At 36.1% G+C, this 24662-nt stretch overlaps 1 protein-coding gene across 2 annotated transcripts in view; it reads left to right on the forward strand.

The window, feature by feature from the left end:
* Nucleotides 1-24432, forward strand: part of GABRA1 (gamma-aminobutyric acid type A receptor subunit alpha1) — a 57821-nt gene extending 33389 nt beyond the window's left edge. For both annotated transcript variants that reach the window (XM_059417304.1, XM_059417305.1), the window contains exons 7-10: nucleotides 2585-2728; nucleotides 11462-11614; nucleotides 15975-16177; nucleotides 21528-24432. In XM_059417304.1, the coding sequence (XP_059273287.1) occupies nucleotides 2585-2728; nucleotides 11462-11614; nucleotides 15975-16177; nucleotides 21528-21839 (812 nt within the window). In that variant the 3' untranslated portion in view covers nucleotides 21840-24432. The remainder of the gene's footprint in view (nucleotides 1-2584; nucleotides 2729-11461; nucleotides 11615-15974; nucleotides 16178-21527) is intronic.
* The last annotated feature ends 230 nt before the right edge of the window (nucleotides 24433-24662 follow it).

The raw sequence follows: 24662 nt of genomic DNA on the forward strand, positions 1-24662 counted from the left end.
ACTAAGTAGCTGAAGACTCTTTTTAACCTTATCTTCTTTATGCTGACTAGTCTCAAATGAAGAAAGCAGTCATAGGACCTCCTTTCTAAGTACTAAAATAAAGAAATAAGGTATATCACCTATTGTGATGCCTTATATCATGAAACACAAACTTTCTTTTTTTTTTTTTTAAGTTTTTATTTAAATTTCATTTAGTTTGTTGGGGCACCTAGGTGGCTCAGTCTGTTGAGTGTCTGCCTTCAGCTCAAGTCATGATCCCGGGGTCTTGGGATCAAGCCCCACATTGGGTTCCCTGCGCAGTCGGAAGTCTGCTTCTCCCTCTGCCCCTCCCTCTGCTTATGCTCTCTCATGCTCTCTCTCTCTCTCCCCCCCTAAATATTTTTTTAAATCTTTAAAAAAATAAATTCCAGTTAGTTAGCATACTGTGTAATATTATTTTCAGGTGTACAATGTAGTCAGTCCACTCTTCCATAAAACACCTAGTACTCCTCACAAGTGCGCTCGTTTATCCCCATCCCCTGTTTAGCCTTGTGGGTCCACTCTGCATTTTGGGAGATTTCCATTGAGAGACATGGACAATATGTCATCTCCACTTTCACAACAACGCTGAGTTTATTGTAGGTTTCATACACAGTGGAGTTTCTAAGAGATTGCAGGTGTGAGACATTGAATTATATGAAGTTTAAAGGGGATGGTAACAAATTTTAATCGTCTGAAACTATATTGGCAGCCTATCAGCAACACATGATGAAGTTCAAAAAAGTAGAGTTCAGGCACTACTGCTAATGATAGTGCAATACAGTAGCAAGAGTTTTTTTATTTGTTACAAAAATGACACGAGGTTTAGAATTGGTTTCATCCCAAATTACCTGACCACTAAGTATCCCCTTGCTTGGATGTTGAGCATATAATATACAGTTTTTGCCTAGGAAATCCTTATTAATAACAGTAGGGTAGAAAGAATGTCATTCTATGCTCTTACCTCTGTTTTTTTTTTTTTCCACTAAATAGCTATTTAAATATTTAAGCCCCTAAATAAGCCATTCAATGTTTCTGTGCTTTATTTAGTTTGTCATCTGTAAAATGAGACAAACTATATAACCTCTAAAGTCCTTCCATGTTAACAATCAATGATTCTGTGTTACCATAAACTTGAGATGTGTTCTTAGGTTAGACCTTTCCATTTAAAAAAGAAAAATTTACCATGATGGGAAAAATATTTTACTGAATATAAGTTCCTACAAACTGTGAGCAATATGGTTCTTCTCAACTAGTGCTCTGCACTTCTTTGAGGGATTTTTAAAAATAAACATGTTTTAGATGCTAACAAATGCAGTCCTCCTCCTTAAGAATTGCAATGCTGAAATGATTCAAAATTTAAGTTAATGGGACATGTTGGCTCAATGGTATGAATTATTTCACAGTGTATATGTATATCAAATCTTTATGTTGTATACTTTAAATACCTTATCATTTTATTTTCAATTTTACCTTGATAAAGCCGTGTGTGTGTGTAAAAATCTAACAGCATATACTGTCATATACTGTCATTCCACCCCATGTGTTGTACCCACAACTATCTGTTGTACCCAACTTTCTATCTGTGACTAGAAACCAGAAAAGCTATGGAATCCCTTCTTCTCCTTCTCACCCGTTCTGTACAGCTCTCCCACCAACCTTCCTGAACTACGGATCAGGATTATGACCTCATCTCTCATGTAGAAGGATGGCTAGGTTAAAAGTAACACGGAGAATGAAAATGATTGAGAAGTGCAATGAGCTAAATGGTGTAACTCATCAACATCATCATCGTGATAGTAAACATCCATAAAAAGGAGAATTAATTAAAAGAAAGTAAAGTTACACTTCTTTTAAAAATGGGTGCTTGGTAGAATTTCTGGTGTTATATTTCACATGTATCATGACCTTCCCTTGGCCTGACATAATCCAGACCCAGGCTTCTGCCTCTAACTGTATTCCATCTCTCATGTACACAGATTTAGTCACATTGGTATTCCTGCTCTAACTCAAACATATCAAGCTTTTACCTGGACCAGAGGAAGAAACTTCTTTGTTGACCTATCCAGCAAACTCTTCCCCAAGACATACCCTACTCTCATTTCTGTCATGCATTTAACTGTCATTTCCTCAAGGACCCTCTCTGAGTCCTTCATCTAAAATAGGCCCACATCCTTCATTCTCTACTCCCTTAGCCTCTTGTGTGTGGTTTTATGGCATTTAACACTACTTGAAATTATGTGTTTATTAGCTTGTCTGTTTTTGTCCCCATTACTCCTGTGCATATTCCACAACATCAGGGAAACTTGTTTGTTACAGATTTTTTCAGCAAGGTCCTTTGTCTTTTGTAGATGCTTAATAACCATTTGTTGTAAAAGTGAACAGATGACTGAACAAATCAGGAAAACGTGTTTTAATTTTCTAAGCTAAGGGACATGGGCTCTTTATTTCCTGGCCTGCTCTCTGGAACCATGCAATTGAAAATAGGAAACTAATAGCACTTACTAGCTGGTGAGGAGTATCAAAGTAACATGACACATGGACATTTTCCTTCCTTTCCTTTCAGATGCCTATACCAGAGCAGAAGTTGTTTATGAGTGGACCAGAGAGCCAGCACGCTCAGTGGTTGTAGCAGAAGATGGGTCACGCCTAAACCAGTATGATCTTCTTGGGCAAACAGTAGACTCAGGAATTGTTCAGTCTAGTACAGGTAAGTGCCAGTTGATTATTCCAGATATGTCAGAAGAAATATAAACAGTTTTTGTGAGAATGTGACAAATCAGTAAGTTCTTCAATAACACAAGTAGAGACAGAGAGAAAATTTCACTAACCTGCGACCAGCTAAGCTAGGAACTAGTGTAAACTCTATAGATTTGTGCCCTTGTATTCCTCACTTAATGTCTTCTGGCCTCTGTTTCTTGGTTTGCAACATAAGATGCTAGTTCTATGTGATCAGGGTAGCAGAGTATTTAGAAATGTGAACTTTGGGGAAGAATGTATGGATTAAATTCTTACTCTTCCACTCTGTCTGTTGATTGTGGTCACCTCACAAGGTTATTAGAAGGTATAAATTAAATCCATGAAGAGTACCTTAATAGCTTCTGGCATATAAAAAAACTCTCAAAAAATGTTAGCTATTAATATTATCTAGGCCTGATCTATCTATAAGTCAGTGAATCTTGGTGAATTTGTAGCAGTGATCATTATACATGAGAACTAGAGCATATACTATTAAGCGGCTAGACCCAAATTTTAAATTTTGAAGTTGCTTCAAGAAATAAGAGTTTAGTTATGCAAATATCCATTTGTGACTAAATGTAATGTGATTGTTGGGCTGGAAAACTATAAAAATTTGGATTTTAACCCTCCCTCAATCCCAATAATTTTAATTATGTTCAATCAATGAAAGCTTAACAAGAGCCAGAAGTTTTTATAGCTGTCTTTAAAATTTTAAATTAGTTCACCCACTTTGGTAATTTCTTTAAAAATATGCAGTTTGGTAATATATAAGGGCAGATGTGCTATTCTTGTCAGAAAAAATTTCTTCCTTAAATTTCAGGTTTTATAGTTTTATATTAGAACCCTGATAATTCTAACAAGTTCAAGTAATAGGTCAATATATCTTATTCTGGCTATTGGAAAATCCTTGTTTAATGGGATTTGCATTTTGCTTATTTTGTCACTACCATGGCTACTCTGGAAGCCCAAATATTTATGTTTCTTCTTTTGAAAAATGGAGAAGATTGTTGCTCAGTTTTGCCCATGTTAAAAATGCATGTGGCATAGTGGAAAGATTTTAGGCTTTGTAGTGAGAAAGATATGCCCTCAAGTCCTGGTCCTGCCACATAGAAGTCTTGTGACTTTGGCAAAGTCATTTATCCAACTAGAAACTCTGGTTTCCTCTAAAATGTGGGCATTTTGTACTTTTGCAATAAAGATGAGATGATGTAAAACACTAAGCAGAACATACATATGGTAAGTGCCCAAAATGGTATGTAGTCTGAGATCCCAGAACATGGAAAAATACTGAAAATTTCTCTCACTCATAAGTTATGTGGGAAAACATTCTAAAATGAGCAGTGTTCACCTTTAAAAATCAAATGCTATTATAAACTGGATATTGTGGTAGATACCGGAGAGTCAATCATAGGCAAGGCAGAGAGCTTGCTGTCATGGAATCTAAAGTCTAAGGGAAGACAAACACATAAACTATAATTATCAAAATGGGTGGTAAATGCTGTGATTAACATTTTTGTGAGGGCAGGAACCATATCTATCTTCTGTATCCCTATCATTTACTATAGTAGCTAAAACAGAAGAGGCACTAAATAAATATTGTGAACTAATGAATAAAACAATAAATGTACCCAGCCTAGAATAATCAAGGAGGAATTGCTGCAGGGGTTGACTTTCATGTTGTTAATCTGTATTTGTTGGAAACCAAATAATCACTGTTTTAGGTCCAGAACATTGAAAATAATAAACATAGAACTTTCCCTCAAGAAATTCTCCATTATCATTAGAATAAAGGCGGAGGGATGTGAAAGCAACAATAACTCAACCCCAGTGGCATGCATTCAATAGCAGAAGTAGACACAAGCCAGGAGGGTTACCCAAAGAAAGGAGTGCCTCCACTCTAGTTGTAGTGCTAGTGACCTTGACATGTCATTTCATCCCTCTTTATGACCAATTTCCATGTCAGCAAAGTGAGTGGCTCATTCTGATAAACTTGGAGATGTTTCTGGCTTCATCAAGATTTAGCCTACATACACCGTAGTTATTCAGAAATGATATACAGGCATACGTGGAGCTAGGAGATGAGAGGCAGTGGCCCAACCCCCCATCACCAAACTGACTGTACCTCATACTCTGGGTCTGTTGAAAGTACGTATTCTGTGCTAAAGCAGCAAGTTTATCTGTACAAATAAGAGCTGTTTCTTGTCATTCCCATAATTGATTTTGGTGGGGAGGAAGGGAAGGGAGGTGAGGAAAATAGTGAGCAAATTCTCAGATGCAGGGGTTCAGTTTGGTGTACCCTTTCAACCTCACAATAAAACACTGAACTAAACACTTCCTCTGGGTCCACTTTACCTCATCAAAAGTCCACCCTGATAGATTTCTGTGGGAAGAAACAAAGATCTTTTTAAGGTCTTCAATTCCATATTTCACATATCCTTGTGGAGTCCTAAAAATATTAAGTTAAATGGAATTGAGTGCTTTACCTCCCTATTTTTGCCAGAAGACTAGGAATGATAGCAAGAAAGAGCACCACACGGAGAATGATTAGGTAAAAAACCATCTTCCTCTATCTTAAAATTCTCTGCAGGGAGAGAAGCAATTCAAATCACCTCTTAGAAGGGGTTTCCCTACTTGCCTGAACCAACTTACATGTGAACACACATTCATAGGTACTACCAGTAATCTCTTTCAAGTCAAATACCTCTAGATCACTTCAGTGACATAGGAGTGGGGTGGAATATGAGGCTCCATCCAATGCTTGGATTTTTTAAATTCAGTACAAAACCATTAAAGTCCCAGTATCTTTCCTGAGGTCTGCCACCAGATTTGGGAGAAGACAGTAAGTTGGAGAGTTAGTTTGAAGTACACCTACTCACCTGGCAGAGAAAAACCTTTAAAGTCACGTGGAAGGATGAGTCCAGTGAGCTCGCAAATCCAATACAATTCTATGTTATCCAATACAATTTATTCACTAATTCCTTCAACCATTTACTCACTTTCTGTTGTTTGACATTGTAATTGGGCCTGGGAAAGATAGATGAAGGACATTTAGTTCCTGCCCTCAGCAAATTCATAATTGATTGCTGTAAGTAGCTAACATGCTCATGGCATTGTTCTAATACGACAATCCCAGGATATAGGTATTAACGTTATTATATCCATATTGCAGATGGGACATAATTGAAACCAGAGAGATTTAACTGCTTTTCCTAGATCACACAGCGAGGAAATGGCAGAGCTGAGATTTGAACCTGGGGGTAGTCTAGCTGCAGAGTGTTCAACCACATGACTAGTAACAGGCAACATAGACATGTGTGAAATGCAAGGCTGTGGTACAGCATGGATTTAAGAGTGTGGACTCTGGAATTATACTGTGAAGTTTTAAATGCTGGTTATACTACTTATTAACTGTCTGACCTTTGGCAAGACATTTCTCTGTTCATCTTTCTCTTGCACAATTTGTAGATGATAAAAGGATCTACTTCATGAGCTGCTCTGAGATTGGAATAAGAAAAATGCATGTAACCTGCTTAGCAGAGTGTCTGACATATAAAAATTATGTAATAAATATTAGATATTACTATTAATAATGATGATAGAGTTAGTGCAAGGGAGTGACATAACATAAAGAAGTCATTTCTGCTTGAAGTATCAGAGAAGGCAGTTTGGAACTGGACCCCAGACATTGCCCCTTATCTCATCTATCTTACCTTATCTATACTGCATTATGTTTCCTAAGTAATTTTTTAAGGAGAGCCTATACAAAAATTATAACAATGACTAAAGAGCATGAAAATATGACTTATCCAAAGAAATATAATAATTAAATCAGTGACCAGGCATAATGATAAAATCATGGCCAGAAAATAATAAGAATATAATAATGCACAATGCCTTTTTAAAATACATAATGGTGCCTTAAAACCTTCATATTTACCAAAGTCAAAGACAGATTTGATCAAAGGAATTTTAGGTTAGCCTTGCTGAATAAGAATGTTTCTTCTTTATGAGTGGCTGTCATTTATCCTTAGAACAAATGACCAAGAGAAATTGTGAGATCCCCTTTCTTAAAGAAAGTCTTTCCTGGATGTGTTGATTTAAGGATGACACTGCAGGCTCAAAATGAATGTGGAAAACAAGCATTTTCCCTGACCAGGGCAATAAGAGTGATCGGCATTCATCCAAGGATCCTTAGAGCCCCCATTTACAAAGCCTAGTACATGATCTCCAGAGAAATAACTATAGCCATAAAATGTAAAAAGTAGGGATTGGAGGTAGGGCAAAGAGACTTCTGCAGTTATCTAGTCAATTCATATTTCAGATGAAGAGACAGGTCTAGATTCAGTAGCCTAGAACTCTAGCCATTTTTTTTTCTTATTTCTATTCCAGAACTCTTTGACACAGATATTAAAGTACCAGTTCCTCCCTCAATGATATTTTTGATTTCTCATTCTTATTAAAAAGCAGCATAAAAACTTGGGAAATACATAGCTTAGAAAACACAAAGTTAAGAATACTTGGAAGGAAAGTGATCTATTAAGGATCTGTTATCTATTAGGGACCGATTTATAGGAACCTAATGTTCATTACAACTTTGTTGACATGAATGGTTGCTTTCTAGAGCTGGAGAGAATATATTTCTATCGTTTCTATCTTGCACTCTCAATTTGCACATGACTCAATTTTTTTTTAATGACTTTTGTATCTATCATTTTATTGTATCCTCCCAGCATCCTAGGAAATAGTTACGTAAAGCACTATTATTTTAATCGAACAAATTAGGAAACTGAAGTCAAATAAAGTTAAGCAAAGTATTTACTCTTCAAGTAAATGAAAGCCATTTACTAAACAAACCCTCCAAGCTCCTTTATAGAATTCTATCCCTGCTTCTTTTCTTTCTTCTCCTTAATTTTGTATGGTAATGTATCAGAAATATTGTCACATCTAATTTACAAGCTTCCCTGAGGGTTACATGATATGCAAGGATATTTGAATTACAATTCTTCTAGACTGTTGAATTAGAGGAAAAGAATTTGCCATGCTTAGTGTATAAGCACTTGATGTCTAGAGATTTCTTTCAATTCAATTTAGGAGATTGATTTCTTTGTTGTTGTGCTCTTCTTTTATTTTTAAACTATTACAACATGATTCTGATTTTGCTGCCTTTTTTCTCCTTACTTACATGTTCTGTGCCAAAACTTCTTAGATTTTTTTTTTAACTTAGGAAAATGATTTCAATAGATTTGAAATCCTCCTATTCTTTCTCTAACTTGTTAGTGAGGAAGTGGTTTATAGAACAAATATAATGTGGAATAATAGCTCCTCCAAAATAATATTCTCTGTAGAATCTTCCTAAAATGTCACATTGCAAACAACAAAAGATGATAATGGAATATGTATAGACACTCATCTTTCTGACATTATATGAAAGATGGAATTTTTTCTTTGAGCTGATGACATTTTGTAAACCAGAGTTGAATGAATGGTTAGGAATAATAATGCATACTCCTGAGAGGGTGAAATGTAACATGGCCATGTCCACACAAGACTACATTTTAGTAATCCTGGAAAAATTGGTTTTCTGCCTTTTTCTGAAATTTGAATCACTCATTTCTTTCAGATGACCTTGGAGTCATCACCCAGGGTATCTACAGAAACCAAGAAGAAATTAGTAAACATTAAAAAAAAAAAAAGAAAGAAATTAGTAAACATTGAATTTACCCTCCCAAAGAGAGAGTCTCATGGATGTTAATTTAAGTGAGTGCCCTTACACCTCAATGCGTCCCTTTTCACCATGCACAGATGTTGAATACTTAAAGTATGTAAAACCATGCTATATTTAAAGAACTGTCCTCTTCCAAATTAACTGTCAGTTTGATGAAAGGGATAGAAGGATATAAGTTAGCTAAAATAAAAAGTGTGAGATTTTATCATAAATGTAAACAGAAGCTATGAATAAATTTGAAGTTACTTACTAGTGATCAGTCAATGGCAATTGTTATTAACAATTAGCAGTGAAAGCATACTTGTGTGTGTGAATGATTTTCTCCTATAAAGAGTAAATGCATTTATTTTACCAATATTTTTACCAATTCTGATTGGAGGGAAAAGAGAAGAAAATGGAGAAGGGAGCCAAAATTTATTTTGAAACTCTTACATAGCATTATCTTAATTAGAGCCCTTATTCTTTATTCTCCCCACAATATATTTCTCACCTTTTTTTTTTTTTTAAAGATTTTATTTATTTATTTGACAGAGAGAGATCACAAGTAGATAGAGAGGCAGGCAGAGTGAGAGGGAAGCAGACTCCCTGCCGAGCAGAGAGCCCGATGCGGGACTTGATTCCGGGACCCTGAGATCATGACCCGAGCTGAAGGCAGCAGCTTAACCCACTGAGCCACTCAGGCGCCCATACTTCTCACTTTTTTATAGAATAGGAAACTGAGGATTAGAAACTGTAAGCAAGTTACCCATGGCTATCCAGAAAGAAAATAGCATATCTAAGTTCTGAACCCAAATCCATTTGCTTCCAAAGCTAATAAACTTTCCTTTACAGCACATTTCTTCCTATTCCGCTATGGACTGAACCCAACCCAAAGATGAACAGAATACTCAGCAATAATAGATGTGAAGTAGAGAATTTTGTTGGTCATGATACTGAGATGTGAAATGCATGGTAAGGCAAGAAACATGGCACTGAAATGCTTATTAGAGTATGATATGGAGAGTCTTAAATGCAGGTAATAGAGTTTGCTTGTCAGTAGGAACACTGGAGACTGTTGATTGTCACACTGGAGAAGGGTGGGACATTTGCTAGTATCATCTAGTGAGTAGAGGTCAAATAATCCCAAAACATATGGGACATCCCCCACAACAAACAATTACCTGGTCTGAAATGTCAATAGTGCTGAGGCTGAGAAATCTTAATGTAGGTAATGGAATCTATTAAGGTATTTTAAGACTTTATGTATGCTTTAAAAAGATTACTCTGACATCAAAATTTAGGGAAAACTCGAATGAGGAAGTGATTGGAGATAAACAAGGCAGTTAATAGATCTACAAAAGAGATAAGAGCAGTGACCATGAGATAAGAGATAGACTGAAAGATACTGCACAGGAGAAATTAAAATTGTAATGATCAACTGATTCCTTCCTCTCTCTCTCAGAAGCCGTACTTAACATCCAAGGTTTGATCCCAGGATTTTAGTCTGAGTGAACAGACAGATGAGAAAGTATCATGAATTTTAGAGATAGATTTTAAATGGGAAAGCAGCACAGATATATGCTGGTCATTATTTTTTTTTATGGGAAAGGTTAACTAAAGTCAGTTGTTTAACATATTTAGTTGGTGATGTCAATGAAAAATCAGTATTTCTGAAATGTCCAGTAGATATTTGGGAATACAGGTTGATTTTGAAAGCAGTGTCACGTAGGGCTGTAGATTTGGCAGCCCTTTAGATACAAATGAGTCTAGGGGCAGGAAGAGAAGGGAAATTCCTGGTTAGAGTCCCCCCGCCCCCCGAAAAAAAAGTGGAAGAAACCTAAAAGCAGAACTACACCAGGAACCTCTATGATTACTTTGCAGAAGGATGAAGAGTGGGATATTAAAAGGTCGTGAACAGTTTTAGCTACATTTGTAGGAGCTGAAGCTAGATGTTCATGGGCTGAGACATAAATCACAGGTTGCATAGGGCAAAATTTGGAGTTGAAAGGAAGGAGAAAGGTGAGATAATTTGAATGCCAAAGAAAGCTATGTTTTCTTAGTAAGAATACACCTATTTCTCTCCTCCCCCCCCCCCAATAGCTAAGTATATACTCACAGTGGATAAAACTAAAATTTTCTAAGATTTGTAATGGAAAAAATATAACATCAGTTTAGGAAAAAAAAAATCCTATAATTTGGGTTGCATGTCAATTGCTTTGGTAAATGAAACTGCTTTTCTGAATGAAATCAGACTTTGATATATACAAAGACATTAAGTGTGCCCAGCTAGTCCATTGTTTCCTAGCCCAGGCTATGAATTGGAACAGTTCAAAAGCTAGATTGAAGTGGATTTTCCTCTGCCTCCCTTAAAGAATGGTTTGTTTATCTAGGTTGGACCGGAAGAAATGAATGTTTCAAAACCTTCCCAGGTGATTCTGGTGGAGGTATTCCTCAAAATAAATTTTGAGAAATCATGGATTATATCCCACTTTCCTCATTCCAAAGATCAGACTAAGCTAAATGAGTTACCCAGGGCCACAGAGCAGCTGAAAGGAAGTGCTGGCATTAGAACGGGAATTCCCCCAAAGTTGGACACCAAAGCTCCTTCATGAGACAGTCTGAATGTCCTCCACAGTGGTAAACTGGGAATTTGATATGTTCTAACCCATTACTCTGTGTCATCAGGATCTTACACTTTGCCTTCATGGTCATTAAAGTCATTCTGTAAATAGATACTCTATGTCTCTTACATGTTTGATACACCAGGATAAGGGTGTAGCAATATCCATAAGATCTCTGGCACCTCAGTCTTATCCTCAACCCCATTTTGGTGTTTTAATAATGTCTCTGTTCTTTCCTGGATAAACGTTTTCTTTTCTGGAACCAGATGTCACATGGGACATGTTTTAAGTCTAAGATTTTGCTGTTGATGGAAAAAATCCAGAGATAATTTATTTTCAGGGTCAAATTGCTCACTTTACTGTATGTTTCACCCTCTAGGAGAATATGTTGTTATGACCACTCATTTCCACCTGAAGAGAAAAATTGGCTATTTTGTTATTCAAACGTACCTGCCATGCATAATGACAGTTATTCTCTCCCAAGTTTCATTCTGGCTCAACAGAGAGTCTGTACCAGCGAGGACTGTCTTTGGTAAGTGCCAATCAAGACATACAGGCAAGGGTCTGGAGGGCAAGTTATATTATTCTGGTGATGTTGCAAGTAGAATAAAAAAATAATTATACATTAAAATCTGAAGTTAGCACAATAGAAAGGTTCAAAGAATTACCATTCTCATTGTGGTGTGATTTAAAAAACAAACAAAAAAAACCAAAAACCTCTTTCTTTAAATAGAAAGCTGTTTTAATGTATGTAGATAAATGCATGTGAATATCAACTAGGCATGTGCTATGTTTAAGACTCTACTATGGAATAAAAAGCCTTAAGATGTTTATAATCTAATCTGAAGATTATTCATGTGCAGAGATCCCTATAGTATCATTCTTCAAGAATAGGCAAGAATGGAAAATCAGTTATCTCAGGAAAAAAGCAAGACTTTGCTACAAGTGCCCTAAAGAGAGTCTTTTCTTCTGAATTTATCAAAGTGCTTCCAGGTTGAAACTGCCAAATCTTTGCTCTGACAGTAGCCTAGGAACACAGGTATATTAAGATCCAGAATGTTTTCAGTTGCAGAGCACAAGAGTAGTTCATTTCAAACTTTTTAAAAAATTATCATCTGTTAATATTAGCTAGTGTTGAAGCCATTTACTAGCACTAAATACTGAACTCTTGTCAAGATGTTTATTTCTATATGTATATTCAGTTTGAGCCCTTTATTCACTGAAAATTAAGAAAAATAGCATATGTTTTAATTTTATTTTTTAAGAATGAACAATAACACTATAGTGAAAAAGATTTTTTTAAATGTTCACACTTCCCCCTTCTTACCCTAATAAATCTTACTCTTCCTTTTTGAAAATTCTCTAAAGCATTTGAAATGTTTAATAAGTCAAAAACCTTGCTCTTAACATTTTCAACAATCTGATGTCTCAGCCAACTCATGCCCTTTCGGTGAGCATAACTACATATCTGTAAACTCAAATATGGCAAGTATTTCTGTGTATCAAGTTATATATTTCTAAGGTTTTAAGTTCAGTACAATCACAAATACAATTTCCCAAGACCTTTAGCCTTTTAACATTTACTTAGAACACATGTTTCTATTGTTTTTAGTCTCAACTCAGCACTTTCCTCTGTGCTGAATGAGAAGTCTGAGAGGGTCACAGATATTTAAAGAAACAATACACAAAGGGAAAAGGAAAAGGTACAAAAGTTGTACTTTGTAACAGTTTAGTATAAGGCATCCAGAATGCAGCAAAGCTGAAGCCTGTTTTATGTCTTCAAAAGTCATCTTGCTGCTCCATGCTCTCTGTCATTTAGAGGCAATGTGGTCATGTAATTTTGCTGCCAGATAGATCCAAGTTTTAGGTTCCATCTTCATTTGTGTAAGATTCAGTTGCCTAAAAGTAAGGAGTTTGGGGGGTAGGGAAGGAAAGATGGGATGGGGAGGGAGACAAATCATAAGAGACTCTCTTAATTTCACAAAACAAACTGAGGGTTGCCAAGGGGAGGAAGGTAGGGAGGGGGTGGTTGGACATTGGGAAGGATATGTGCTATGGTGAGTGCTGTGAAGTGTGTAAGCCTGACGATTCACAGACCTGTACCCCTGGGGCTAATAATACATTATATGTTAATTTAAAAATTAAAAAAAAAAAGATTCAGTTGACTATAAAATGATAGTACAGTTAAAGTAAAATAGTGCTGTTTAAAAGATTGAGAAGAATAAAATAAAGTATGTAAATTATCAGGTTGAATTCTTGGAACTCAGTAGATGCTCAACACTTTTTTGTCACACACACGCACATGTACGTGTACACACACACCCTCTCTTTATGTCCTTAATTTATGGATACATTTAGTTTAAGAGCATGCATTTCCAAATTAGCTTCTGACAGTTGCCTACATGAACCAAATTTTGAAAAAAAAAAAATGGAATTCACTCTAGCAGAGATTTATTAACAAGGACTGAAGTTGTCAGTTAACATTGTTCAACATTGTATCAACAAGTTGATAGCCATTAACTTTGTTCGTGGTATCAGGTTCAATGCTAAACACTATTACAGTAGTTTATTTAATACCCATAATAGCCCTCTGAGTTAGACTTATTAATTTATAAAGAAATAATTTTTTGAAAGATTTTATTTATTTATTTGACAGATAGATCACTAGCAGGCAGAGAGGCAGGCAGAGGGAGGAAGGGAAGCAGGCTCCCTGTTGAACAGAGAGCCTGATGCTGGGCTCAATTCCAGGACCCTGGGATCATGACCTGAGCCGAAGGCAGAGGCTTTAACTCACTGAGCCACCCAGGCGCCCCAAGAAATAATTTAAAAAAAAAAAACAACAGAAGTTCAGAATTGTGAGGCAATTTTCCCAAGGTCATTCAGCAATTAAAGAACTGGGATTTGAAAACTGGGTTGTTCTGTTCCTCAAATACTGACATTTAATTACCTTGCTCTTTGCTCATGTTAACATTGATAGGTAAATTTAAGGGCTGTTTACCAGTCACTATTTCTTAAACCATTTGTTGGTTATATAATATAGGTAATGCTCCAGAACTTTCTGTAACATCTCCAAAGTTTAAAGTAAGTCCATTCCTACATCTGTGATCATGTATCAAAAATGTGATTTAATAGAAGTCTCTGTTTCTTCTTTATTTTTTTAATTTAAAAAAAATTTTTTTATAGACATATAATATATTTTTATCCCCAGGGGTACAGGTCTGTGAATCGCCAGGTTTACACACTTCACAGCACTCACCATAGGACATACCCTCCCCAATGTCCATAACCCCACCCCTTCTCCCAACCTCTGTGTTTCTTCTTAATCTTCTAACTTCCTAACGTAGGAAGTGTTGCAAAGATCATCTACCTTAAAATTCACGGAAAACTAGGGAATATTGGATGGTTTAAAAAAGGGGCACCTGGGTGGCTCAGTGGGTTAAAGCTTCTGCCTTCAGCTCAGGTGATGATCCCAGGGTCCTGGGATCAAGCCCTGCATCAGGCTCTCGGCTCAGCAGGGAGCCTGCTTCCCCCACTCTCTCTGCCTGTCTCTCTGCCTACTTGTGATCTCTGTCCGTCAAATAAATAAATAAAAGCTTTAAAAAAAAAATGCTATGAAAAATGAACTACCTACCAGCTTTGTTATACTACTGATTCTCTAAAAATTAATCAAAAAGTGTAATCATAGACACAAGTTTTATACATATCTGATGACAAAATCTTCCATAGCAATAATTTATCATCTTTAAAATGTTTTATATATTGTTACATTTAATCCTCAAATAATCTTGTGAATAACTGTGCAGAAATTTTTCTTAGAATTTCAGCAACGATAGGTAGTTGAGAGAATGAAATCTAAATGACCCCTCTTACAGATATGGAGACTGGGGTCCCTAGACCTGAATTTTCCTATGTGGCCATTGAGTTAGTAAGTGGTAAGTTTGGGACTAGTCAAGGGAAGAGGTGAGAAGTTTTTCCATACCATATAGCTTACTGGGTTACTGTGAATTTTTTTAATACTGTGAATTTTTTAATACCCTTTCAAATAGCTTGCAAGGTATCTTACAATATTCTATTCCTACTGCATCACATATACTAATTATCCAAATAAGCTAAAAGCAACTGACTTGAAAACTGCTTTGAATATTGGCAACTTTAATCACTAAGGATGGATGTGCAGACTGAGGGCAGATGAGGCAATATTAACAGAGAAAAAGAGTGCTCCAAGGTTTATTTTGTCACTTCTGTGCTGTGTGCCCTCAAGGAAGTGACATGCAACATATTTCAGGAGTTTCTTCAAAAGAGGAGCTATATCAGAATTAGGAGGGAAAGAGAGTGTAAAGCAGAAGAGTTTGTAACAAAATACTATCCTCAAATTATTAATTTAAAATAATGTAACAAGATATTATCCTAAAACAATTCAATTATCTATCAATTATTAACAAAAAGCTTTTGGCTTCTTGGTTTATACATTTAGGATATGCAGATAGAATATTAAACAGAGCTGAGGATCCAGCAATTTCTTGTGGGTCCGAGACAATGATGATCAGTGCTTTCAGTTTCAAGGAGTTGGGTGAGACAGTATTACTTCCTTTTCTGCTGAGGATACCTTATTCAAGGCACCCATTTAAAGGAATTCATGATCTTATTAGCTGCTTCTCGATAGCAGAACAGTTTATCCCTCCAACAGTTTATCCCTCAATCAAGCTGTACAGTGAACAGCCCACTACACTGGGGTTAAGTTAAAACTCATCCATCCCAAATCAAAATGGGATGAACTAAAAAAACACTGTATCTATGGTCCTGCTGGTTTCCCTTTGCACAAGTAGACTGACCTTCAGTGATCAAATTTTGTGATGTGAACCCACAGATTCACTTAATTTCTTTCTTTACAGGAGTAACAACTGTACTCACCATGACAACTTTGAGTATCAGTGCCAGAAATTCCCTCCCTAAGGTGGCTTACGCCACTGCTATGGACTGGTTCATTGCAGTGTGCTATGCCTTTGTGTTCTCAGCTCTGATCGAGTTTGCCACAGTCAATTATTTCACCAAGAGAGGTTATGCATGGGATGGCAAAAGTGTGGTTCCAGAAAAGGTGAGTACTTTAATATCCCCTATGATCTGTCACTGGTATGTTTTATTCAACCTGTGAGATGGCATGCTTGGACTTTGGGAAATGGATGAAGAGTGCAGACACAGAGTAATGAGAATTCTCTGTTTCCTAAATCTTAAGTGACTGTCTGCTGTGGCAATTTTGGTACTGCTAAAGAGAGAGATTATTTTAAGGGGGCCGATGTGCAGAGTAGAGTGAAGGAGATAAAAGAGAGACGAACATAAACATTTATTCTCAAATATGTTTTCCTGGGGTCTCTATTGATTTAAGAACAGTTTTAATCAACTTGACATTAGGTGCAAATAAATTTATACCATTGTAATTTGAACTTGAAAGTAATAGTCTTTTTGTTGTTTTCAAAGCTTAATCACTTTGGTCATAAAAATTATTAACTCTAATGCCTCTGTTGAACTTAGTTTACAAAATGTATTATCTCCAATTTCAGTGAAGTAAAGGACAGGAAATATATTTCCTTTACAAATTAAAGGTTTGCTGTAAGGATAATACACAAATCACAGAAATATTCTTCATTATAGAAAATTATCAAGTCAAGCTCATTACTGTTTCTCTAAATTACAACCTAATTTGGAGTGTATTTTAAAGCACATGTGGTGAGGATATTTCTACCTCTATTGTTTGAAGGAAAAATATGTCAAAATGCAAGTGAGTCTTGGGATGGTAGAAAGAAGGTCAAAGTCAGAGACACAGAGATTCTAAGATGTCTAGAAATAATCTAGGAGGAATCACTCTATAGCAGCTTTTTCCCAAAATTCTATTCCTCAGATTACTAGTATCATGAGTTAGTCTCTAAGAATAAAGTCTGGTTGAATACTCCCAAATAATGCTGCGTTCTATATCATAGAGTCTCAAGATATTCAAGAATCTAAAAGGGTTTATAGTAAAGGGATTAACTGTGGTATTTTTCTCAGGGCTTCACAGATGTACTAGAAAAGAGAATCCTTTCTGGTGGAAACATCTACCATATTTAAACTAATTTAAAGTGTTAGCTATTATAGGATGGGCCATTAATATATGCATAAGTAGGAAAGAAAAGATGCTGCCAAGTCAAAGCTCCTTTAGATTTACCCCTCAGGCACAGATGAATCAGCTGAACACCCCAGTGGTCTCCTACACAAGTAAAAGCAAAAAGAAAGTCTGTGTAGAATGCATTATGGCAGCCAACAGAACCTGAACCAGGCCCTCGAAATTCACTTGTCTTCAAACATGCTTGCTAAGTATGAAAAAAAAAATTTTTTTTTTCTCTTAATTTGCAAACCAAGGACCTTGGCTCAGGTTCCATAGAGAGAAAGGACAAGACGAAGGGATTTGCATTTACCAGTTGGAGGGAGGAGAGAAAGCGTGAGGACAGAGTGACGGTCAGATCCGTACTTTAGCCATGGATGGTCTCCATTTGTTCTAGAACAGAAGGGCAGCCCAAAGGAGAGTGAGCCAAACTCTGGAAAATAGTTAATCACAAGATACTACCAAGTGTGAGACATAGCCCAGAGTCTCAAATGTGAACCTTTTTAAATGCACATCTCAGAATCGGGGAAATAGTCTGCTAAAGTGCTTCAGAATTAATGGTACGCAAACTTGGGTGATAGACAGCAGAAAAGTGATATGCCAACTGTGGGAAAGATTGCTTTTCTAGCTGAATACTTTCTTTGCTGCAAGAGGCCAGTGTCTTTCTGATTCTGTCTCATCAGTGTCAGTATCAGTATCATGAATTTCGTCTGAAAAACATACAATTTGGATTGAGGCATTGGTTGAGCTCACAGTCCACCTTATATTTATCTCTGTCTGACCCTGTATTTTTTTTTTCAAGTGCTATGTCTCATCGAAAATACTCTAATCTCCATCAATATACAGCCCATGTTTTTCAGCATATAAATATAGATGTAGGTAGTGTCATTATCCTATCTATATATATGCATATATATTTATCAGTAATTCATCTAAGCTCATCCCAATGAGAAAGATAACACTTTCTGTAAATTATCTATGCCTCTAAAATAATCTTCCCCCGGGCTTAGCCAGTTTCATTTGCTTATATCAGGGAGTGTGAGCACAGTGTGAACCAGGTCTCATTTTGACATTCAGAGAAGATGAATAAAATATGTTTTCTATGACCAGGTGAGTGTTTTCAGGAGAGTTAAATTTTCCGTCTTTAACATGGTATAACTTGAAATTAAAAAGCAACTTTCTGTAAGTCATCACATTATCAACAGAGGATTCAGGAGCCTGCTTAAAATCCATGTTCATATGGTAAATTGCTAAAAGAAATACCAATTTCTTAAAGAATATGGGGGAACTCAACATTCTCAAAAGTTTAGAAAGATAATCAAGTATTCTTTCCTGATAAGCCAACCACGTATTTCTCAATATTGTATTCAATATGATGTTGCAAAAAAAAAGTTCTTAACTTGAGAAGCGTTAGTATTGGAGTATTATAATAATTTGAGACTAGGAAAAATGAAATATATCAATAATATAAACTCTTCTCCAAGAATCATTCCTGCTACAGATTATTTGTTTCAGTTTATCTAACAGAATGTCTGTCACTCAACAAGTTTTGATTATATTGGAACCCATTGCCTCTCTTCCACAATAGAGTACATAACCATTTTATCTAAAGTACATGCATGGTTTTTTAATGTAGTCTGCAATGTTAGAACTTTTATTTTTAAGAAATGGACTAACACAAGTTCAGTTTGGCTGTTTAACTGTGTTGAAATAAACCATATCTATTCTTTCATTCCAGTAAAGATGATACAAAGTGTTACATTAATTTCAGGTGTACAACCTAGTGATTCCCCAACTGCATACACTAATGCTGTGCTCACCACAAGTGTAGCTACCAGTAGTCACCATACAATGCTGTTACAATACCATTGACTATATTCCCAATGCTGTGCCTTTTAATCCTATGATGTATTCATTCTGTAACTAGAAGCCTATATTTCTCACTTCCCTTCACCCATTTTGCCTATCCACCCCTGTGCCCTCCCCTCTGGGAACCAATAATTTGTTCTCTGTATTTATGGGTTTCTTTCTGCTTTGTGTTTATTTATTCATTTGTTTTGTTTATTAGATTCCACATATAAGTGAAATCATATGGTATTAGTCTTTCCCTGTGTGACATACTAAACCATATTTATTTTTGACCTGTAGTCACTTTGACATTGAAAGAAAGAATCACTTTTACTTGCATTATTATTGTACAAATAATTATGGAAATTTCTGTCACTCTTTATAAAGCTTAACCAAATCTGTCTTCACTATAAAATAGGAGTACATCTGAAGTAAGTGGCCTTACTTTTTTTTTTAAAGATTTATTTATTTCCTTGAGAGAGAAAGAGAGAGAGCGTGAGCACATGAGTGGGGGGAGGGGCAGAGAAAGGGAGAAAGAGAATCTCAAGCTGACTCCACACTGAGCAGGGAGCCTGATGCGGCGCTTGATCTCAGGACTCTTAGACTATGACCTGAGCCAAAACTGAGAGTTGGACTCTTAACTAACTGAGCCACCCAGTGCCCCTAAGTGGCCTTACTTTTAATGACGTTATACTAGAAAGAAAAAATTCTGGGCTTTTTGTCATGTCCTAATATAATTCTTAAGGATTTGTGGGGGGGAATAGCAGGTCACAGGGCTGGATAATTTAAAAAAAAAAAAATTAAACTGTTAAAATTCCTGACTAGTGTGCCTTGTGAAAAGCAACAGGTCTTCTGGTAGTGATATTTTATTCTGATTCAATAATAAAAATACAGATTTTCCAGAGAGCATTGAGTCTGGTTGGTCAAGTTTAGAGGCTCATCAGTATTCTCTGTATACCCTTTTGCAGTTTCTGTAACCAGACTCTGCTCTTGAGGAATTCTGATTGAAAATATGAGATTGTGCACAAGAGATTTGCCCTTTAAAAATTTTTAACTAGTGGTTTAGTGTGCACAAAAGAAAGAGAACTACTCTGTTATGCCAGTGCTGTCCAGCAGAAATATGTGGGTCACAAATGTGAACCATATATATAATTTAAAATTTTCTAATTAGCCTTAATTAAAAAGTACAAACCAGTGCAACTAAATTTTCTTTTTTTTTTTCTTTCTCAAGTTTTTATTTGACTTCTAGTTAATGTACAGTATGATACTAATTTCAGGTGTAGAATTAGTGACTTATTAATATGCTTTAACCAATATACCAAAAATATTTTATTTATAATAGGCCTTCAGAATCCTATACATATTTTATACTTACACACTAGTCACATTTCAAGTTCTCAATAGTCGCAAGTGACTAGTGGCAACTGTATCAGACCACATAGCTGTAAACAATGATCTGCTTCAGTTTTTAGAAATTTCTTTATGACAGAAACCCCAAGAAATGCTGCAGTTGTGACTCATTGTACAGGTAACATGGACAAGCAGCTGACATGGAACAAGAACTGACTTCGGGATACCCTGAATAACTCTGCTTGATCACTTGCCCACTGGCAACATGGCGAGAAGGAGCTAACTAATAGTTCAGCACCTTACTATTGTAAAACAAACCACTCCAAAACTTAGTGCCTTAAACCACCACCACTTTGGGGCTGGGAACAACTTGGTGGTAGTTCCATTAGTAGACTATGGGCTCAGCAACATGGTTGCAGTACACAAGAGGCTCCACCAGGGGGAGATCATCTGCAGTAGCCACTCATTCTTCTGGGGCCTGGTACTGGCTGGGCCTCTCCCTGCACGTGATGTCTGGTCACCCAGTTTTCCAGTCCAGACTTCTTCATGAGGCAGTAGTATGTCTCCAGAGGGTAAAGGCTGAGGCTACAAAGCTTCTTGAGAATAGGTTTCTACACTGGCGTCATCTCACTCTACCTCCTGATGGGAAAGCCAGGAAAGTACTGGGTACTTTTTTCCAGCTTTATTAAGATACGTGACATTGTGTAAGTTTGAGGTATACAGTGTGGTTCATATGATACACTTATGTATTGTGAAGCCATCACTACCATAGCATCAGTTACCATCTCCTTCCTGTCACATAGTTACCATTTCTTTTTTGTGGTGAGAACATTTAAGACCTATTCTTATCAACATTCAAGTCTAGAATATGTATTATATTAGCTGTAAACACTGTGCTGTATGGTAGATGCCCAAACTTGTCCATTTTATAACTGGGAATTTGTGTCTGCTTTTTTAAATCATCTCCATAATACAGCCATATATCACATTTTTCACATTTTAAACAAATAATGGGTTTGGGTTCCAAAGTAAAGGTCACTTTGCTCAGCAACTTATAAACTTCCTTCCCACAGCTGACTGAACAAGATGCTTTTACTCTTTCCTTCTACAGCCAAAGAAAGTGAAGGATCCTCTCATTAAGAAAAACAACACTTATGCTCCAACAGCAACCAGCTACACCCCTAATTTGGCCAGGGGTGACCCTGGCTTAGCCACCATTGCTAAAAGTGCAACCATAGAACCAAAAGAAGTCAAGCCGGAAACAAAACCACCAGAACCCAAGAAAACCTTTAACAGCGTCAGCAAAATTGACCGACTGTCAAGAATAGCTTTCCCGCTGCTATTTGGAATCTTTAACTTGGTCTATTGGGCTACATATTTAAACAGAGAGCCTCAGCTAAAAGCCCCCACCCCACATCAATAGGTCCTTTCATTCACATTCTGTTGTTCAGTCCTCTGCACTGGGAATTGCTTTCTGTTCCCACGCAGTGATTCCCACCTGCTTTATTGCCTCTGTCTTAAAGAATTTGAAGGTTTCCTTATTTCCATAATTCATACAAGAACAACAGACCCCTGTCCAGCAGTCCTGAGCAAAGCAGAGCATACAGCTGAGAGACAGGATTCTGAGAGAGGAAGCAAGAGAGAAAAGTCATGACAGAAGGAGACAGAATGGAAGAGAGAGGAAAGGTGGGGGACTAGGTCCAAGCTAAGAGGAAAAGTGGAAGGAAAATAAAACTTTAACTCTATTAACTCCAGGTCATTTGTAGATATATATTTCCAAGTATTCTTAAAAAAAAAAAAAAAAGAGAGAGAGAGAGAGATACTGTATATGTCAAAAAATATTTTTATGTGGAGGTGTTTCAAGGAATAAATTATAAATGTTTAATGAAATTTTAAAAATCTATGTCTTTATTGCACAAACTGCTGTGTGGTTTACATTTTGTTTTGTTTTTTAAGATGATGTATAGCTTTAACACTTTGTTTCCAAAGCTAAAGATCCCTGTTTAAAAATGGCTAATGCATTATTCTGTTGTTAAAGGCATTTTAAAATTCATGAAAATTGCATAGGCAAACATGTAGTTCCTTACCGTTAACCACATTTAATCCAAAAGAGAGAAAAGGTTTAATAAATAAGTTACTTCACCATCATCTGAGCTTTTATCACTAGATTCAATGAGGAATCATTTTAACAGAGACATGCACTCATTAAAACCAAAAACTAAAATAAATAAATAAATAAATAAATAAAAACAGTTAAAAAATACTCCCTTTGCCACCCTGTCTATATGCAGATAGCACATGGGTCCAATGATCACTTGATTCTCATTACGAAAAGATGTTTTCAGAGGGGCAAACATATTTTGCAAGCTCTAGAATTGTTGAATGTATTATTTTATATAACAATACATTAAAAGCTTTAGATTGAAATTTATGATTAGTAAATATAGATTATTATATAAATTATGTATGTAAATATACAGCATGAGATTGTACATTTTTTACTTTTTTAAAGTTGTGTTCTTACAATATTGTGTAGGACTCACCGCTCTTAGCTGTTAGAATGTTGTGAAGTGCTACGGAAATACCTTAGAGCCTGCATTAAAAACAGAACAGCCTGTGGGAATCAGATGGAATTTAAAATAGAAGGGTATAAAGCCCGCTTATATAGAGAAAGCCTATAATTGTAAACTATCATCCAGTGTGCAGTAGTAAATCAGTTGCTCTCTGCTCAAGTCATGCCACATTTCCCTATTTGAGGCTCTTATAAAATAGAGAGAAAATGGAAAAGCATTAGTTGGAGCTAGAAAATCAGCTGTATAATATTGCTATAATTGCTGATACCAACTATCTCAATAGGTGTTGTACCATATGTAGCATTAAATATAAAAACACATGAAAGAATGTACAGGAAATAGCTTTTATTGAGTAACATTATTACATTTCATTTATACTGTAGCAATATATTTGTAGGTTTACTATGTAAGGGCTTTAACTACAAGAGGTCCATTAATACTCCCTATAAAAATTCTGGTCTGTTTCATTACTTCCCAGATGTTTTAGAAATGAATATTTATGCAGAAGGTATTTTTGAAGTCTCCTTTTGTCTGATAGAATTTCAGAGATGTTTAAAATTAGCATCCAGAATCCGCAGGTCATAGTCTAACCACATTTAGAATAAATACTACAACATAAACCTATCAGCATAATTGCCAAATAAGTCTGTTGGGATCTGTACCCAAGTTTTGAGCAATGTTTCTTTCAAAAAGCTGCTATCCAATGATATAGGAAAAAACAGTTTGTGTTTTCCTAAACAAACTCTGGTTTTCTTTTTTAAATGTGCTTTATTGTTTGATTTGGTCCTGCCTAAATTCAATGAGCTAGGCCAATAAAGACTGAACCAAGGACGTTTCATCCTCTGGTATCATGTGTAGATATCATGTATAGAAAATAAAATGAAATATGGCTCTAACCTCTGTGTTGCTGTTTATATGTTATTTTTCGGCGTTAACTCAGTGTGTTTATTAAGAGCATTTTACCTTCCAGACTCCTCATGGCTAACATTTTGTCTGTATTTTGCTCATTAGATGTGAATATTTCTTATTAGTCTGCTTTCTGCTATGCAATGATTGCATTTCTATCATTTCTTAGTTTGTTAGTATGTGTGGATAGTATTCTATTGTATAAATTGATTGCACAATTTATCAAAGACAAATTATTCTATGTAGCTTTTCTACAGTGCTTTGCTAAACCATGTAATACTAGTTAAGTCTTCCTTGAAAATAAAGATACACTCTTATAGAGGACAGTTCCTGTTTACTCCCAGGAACATTTTTTAAAAGATGACACTGAATGTTTATTGCACCTTAGTGCAGTGAAGTGGCAATAAAACCTAATATGAATCGAGATTGTTTATGGCAGATGCATGTATTGCTTTACAGAGTTTAGCAAAAGCTCTTAATTTTATGTCATACTGTATTCTATTCTAATAATAAAGCTAACATTATTCAATAACCAAATGGAATGCTTGACTCTCCTTTCATATTATCCTAGGACCTACCACTGACCTGCTTTAAACATTTTCACATGGGAGCACCTTAAAGTGCCAAGTGCTAACAAGAATCTAGGGTACAGAGAAGAGTTTTGAAGCTGTGTCAATATTCTGACCCTAAACTATGAATGAATCACTTTGTAAAGAGGAATTAGGACGGCCGTGTGGCTCAGTTGGTTAAGCCACTGCCTTTCGCTC

Source organism: Mustela nigripes, chromosome 12, assembly GCF_022355385.1.
Source record: "Mustela nigripes isolate SB6536 chromosome 12, MUSNIG.SB6536, whole genome shotgun sequence".
Classification (NCBI taxonomy): domain Eukaryota; kingdom Metazoa; phylum Chordata; class Mammalia; order Carnivora; family Mustelidae; genus Mustela; species Mustela nigripes.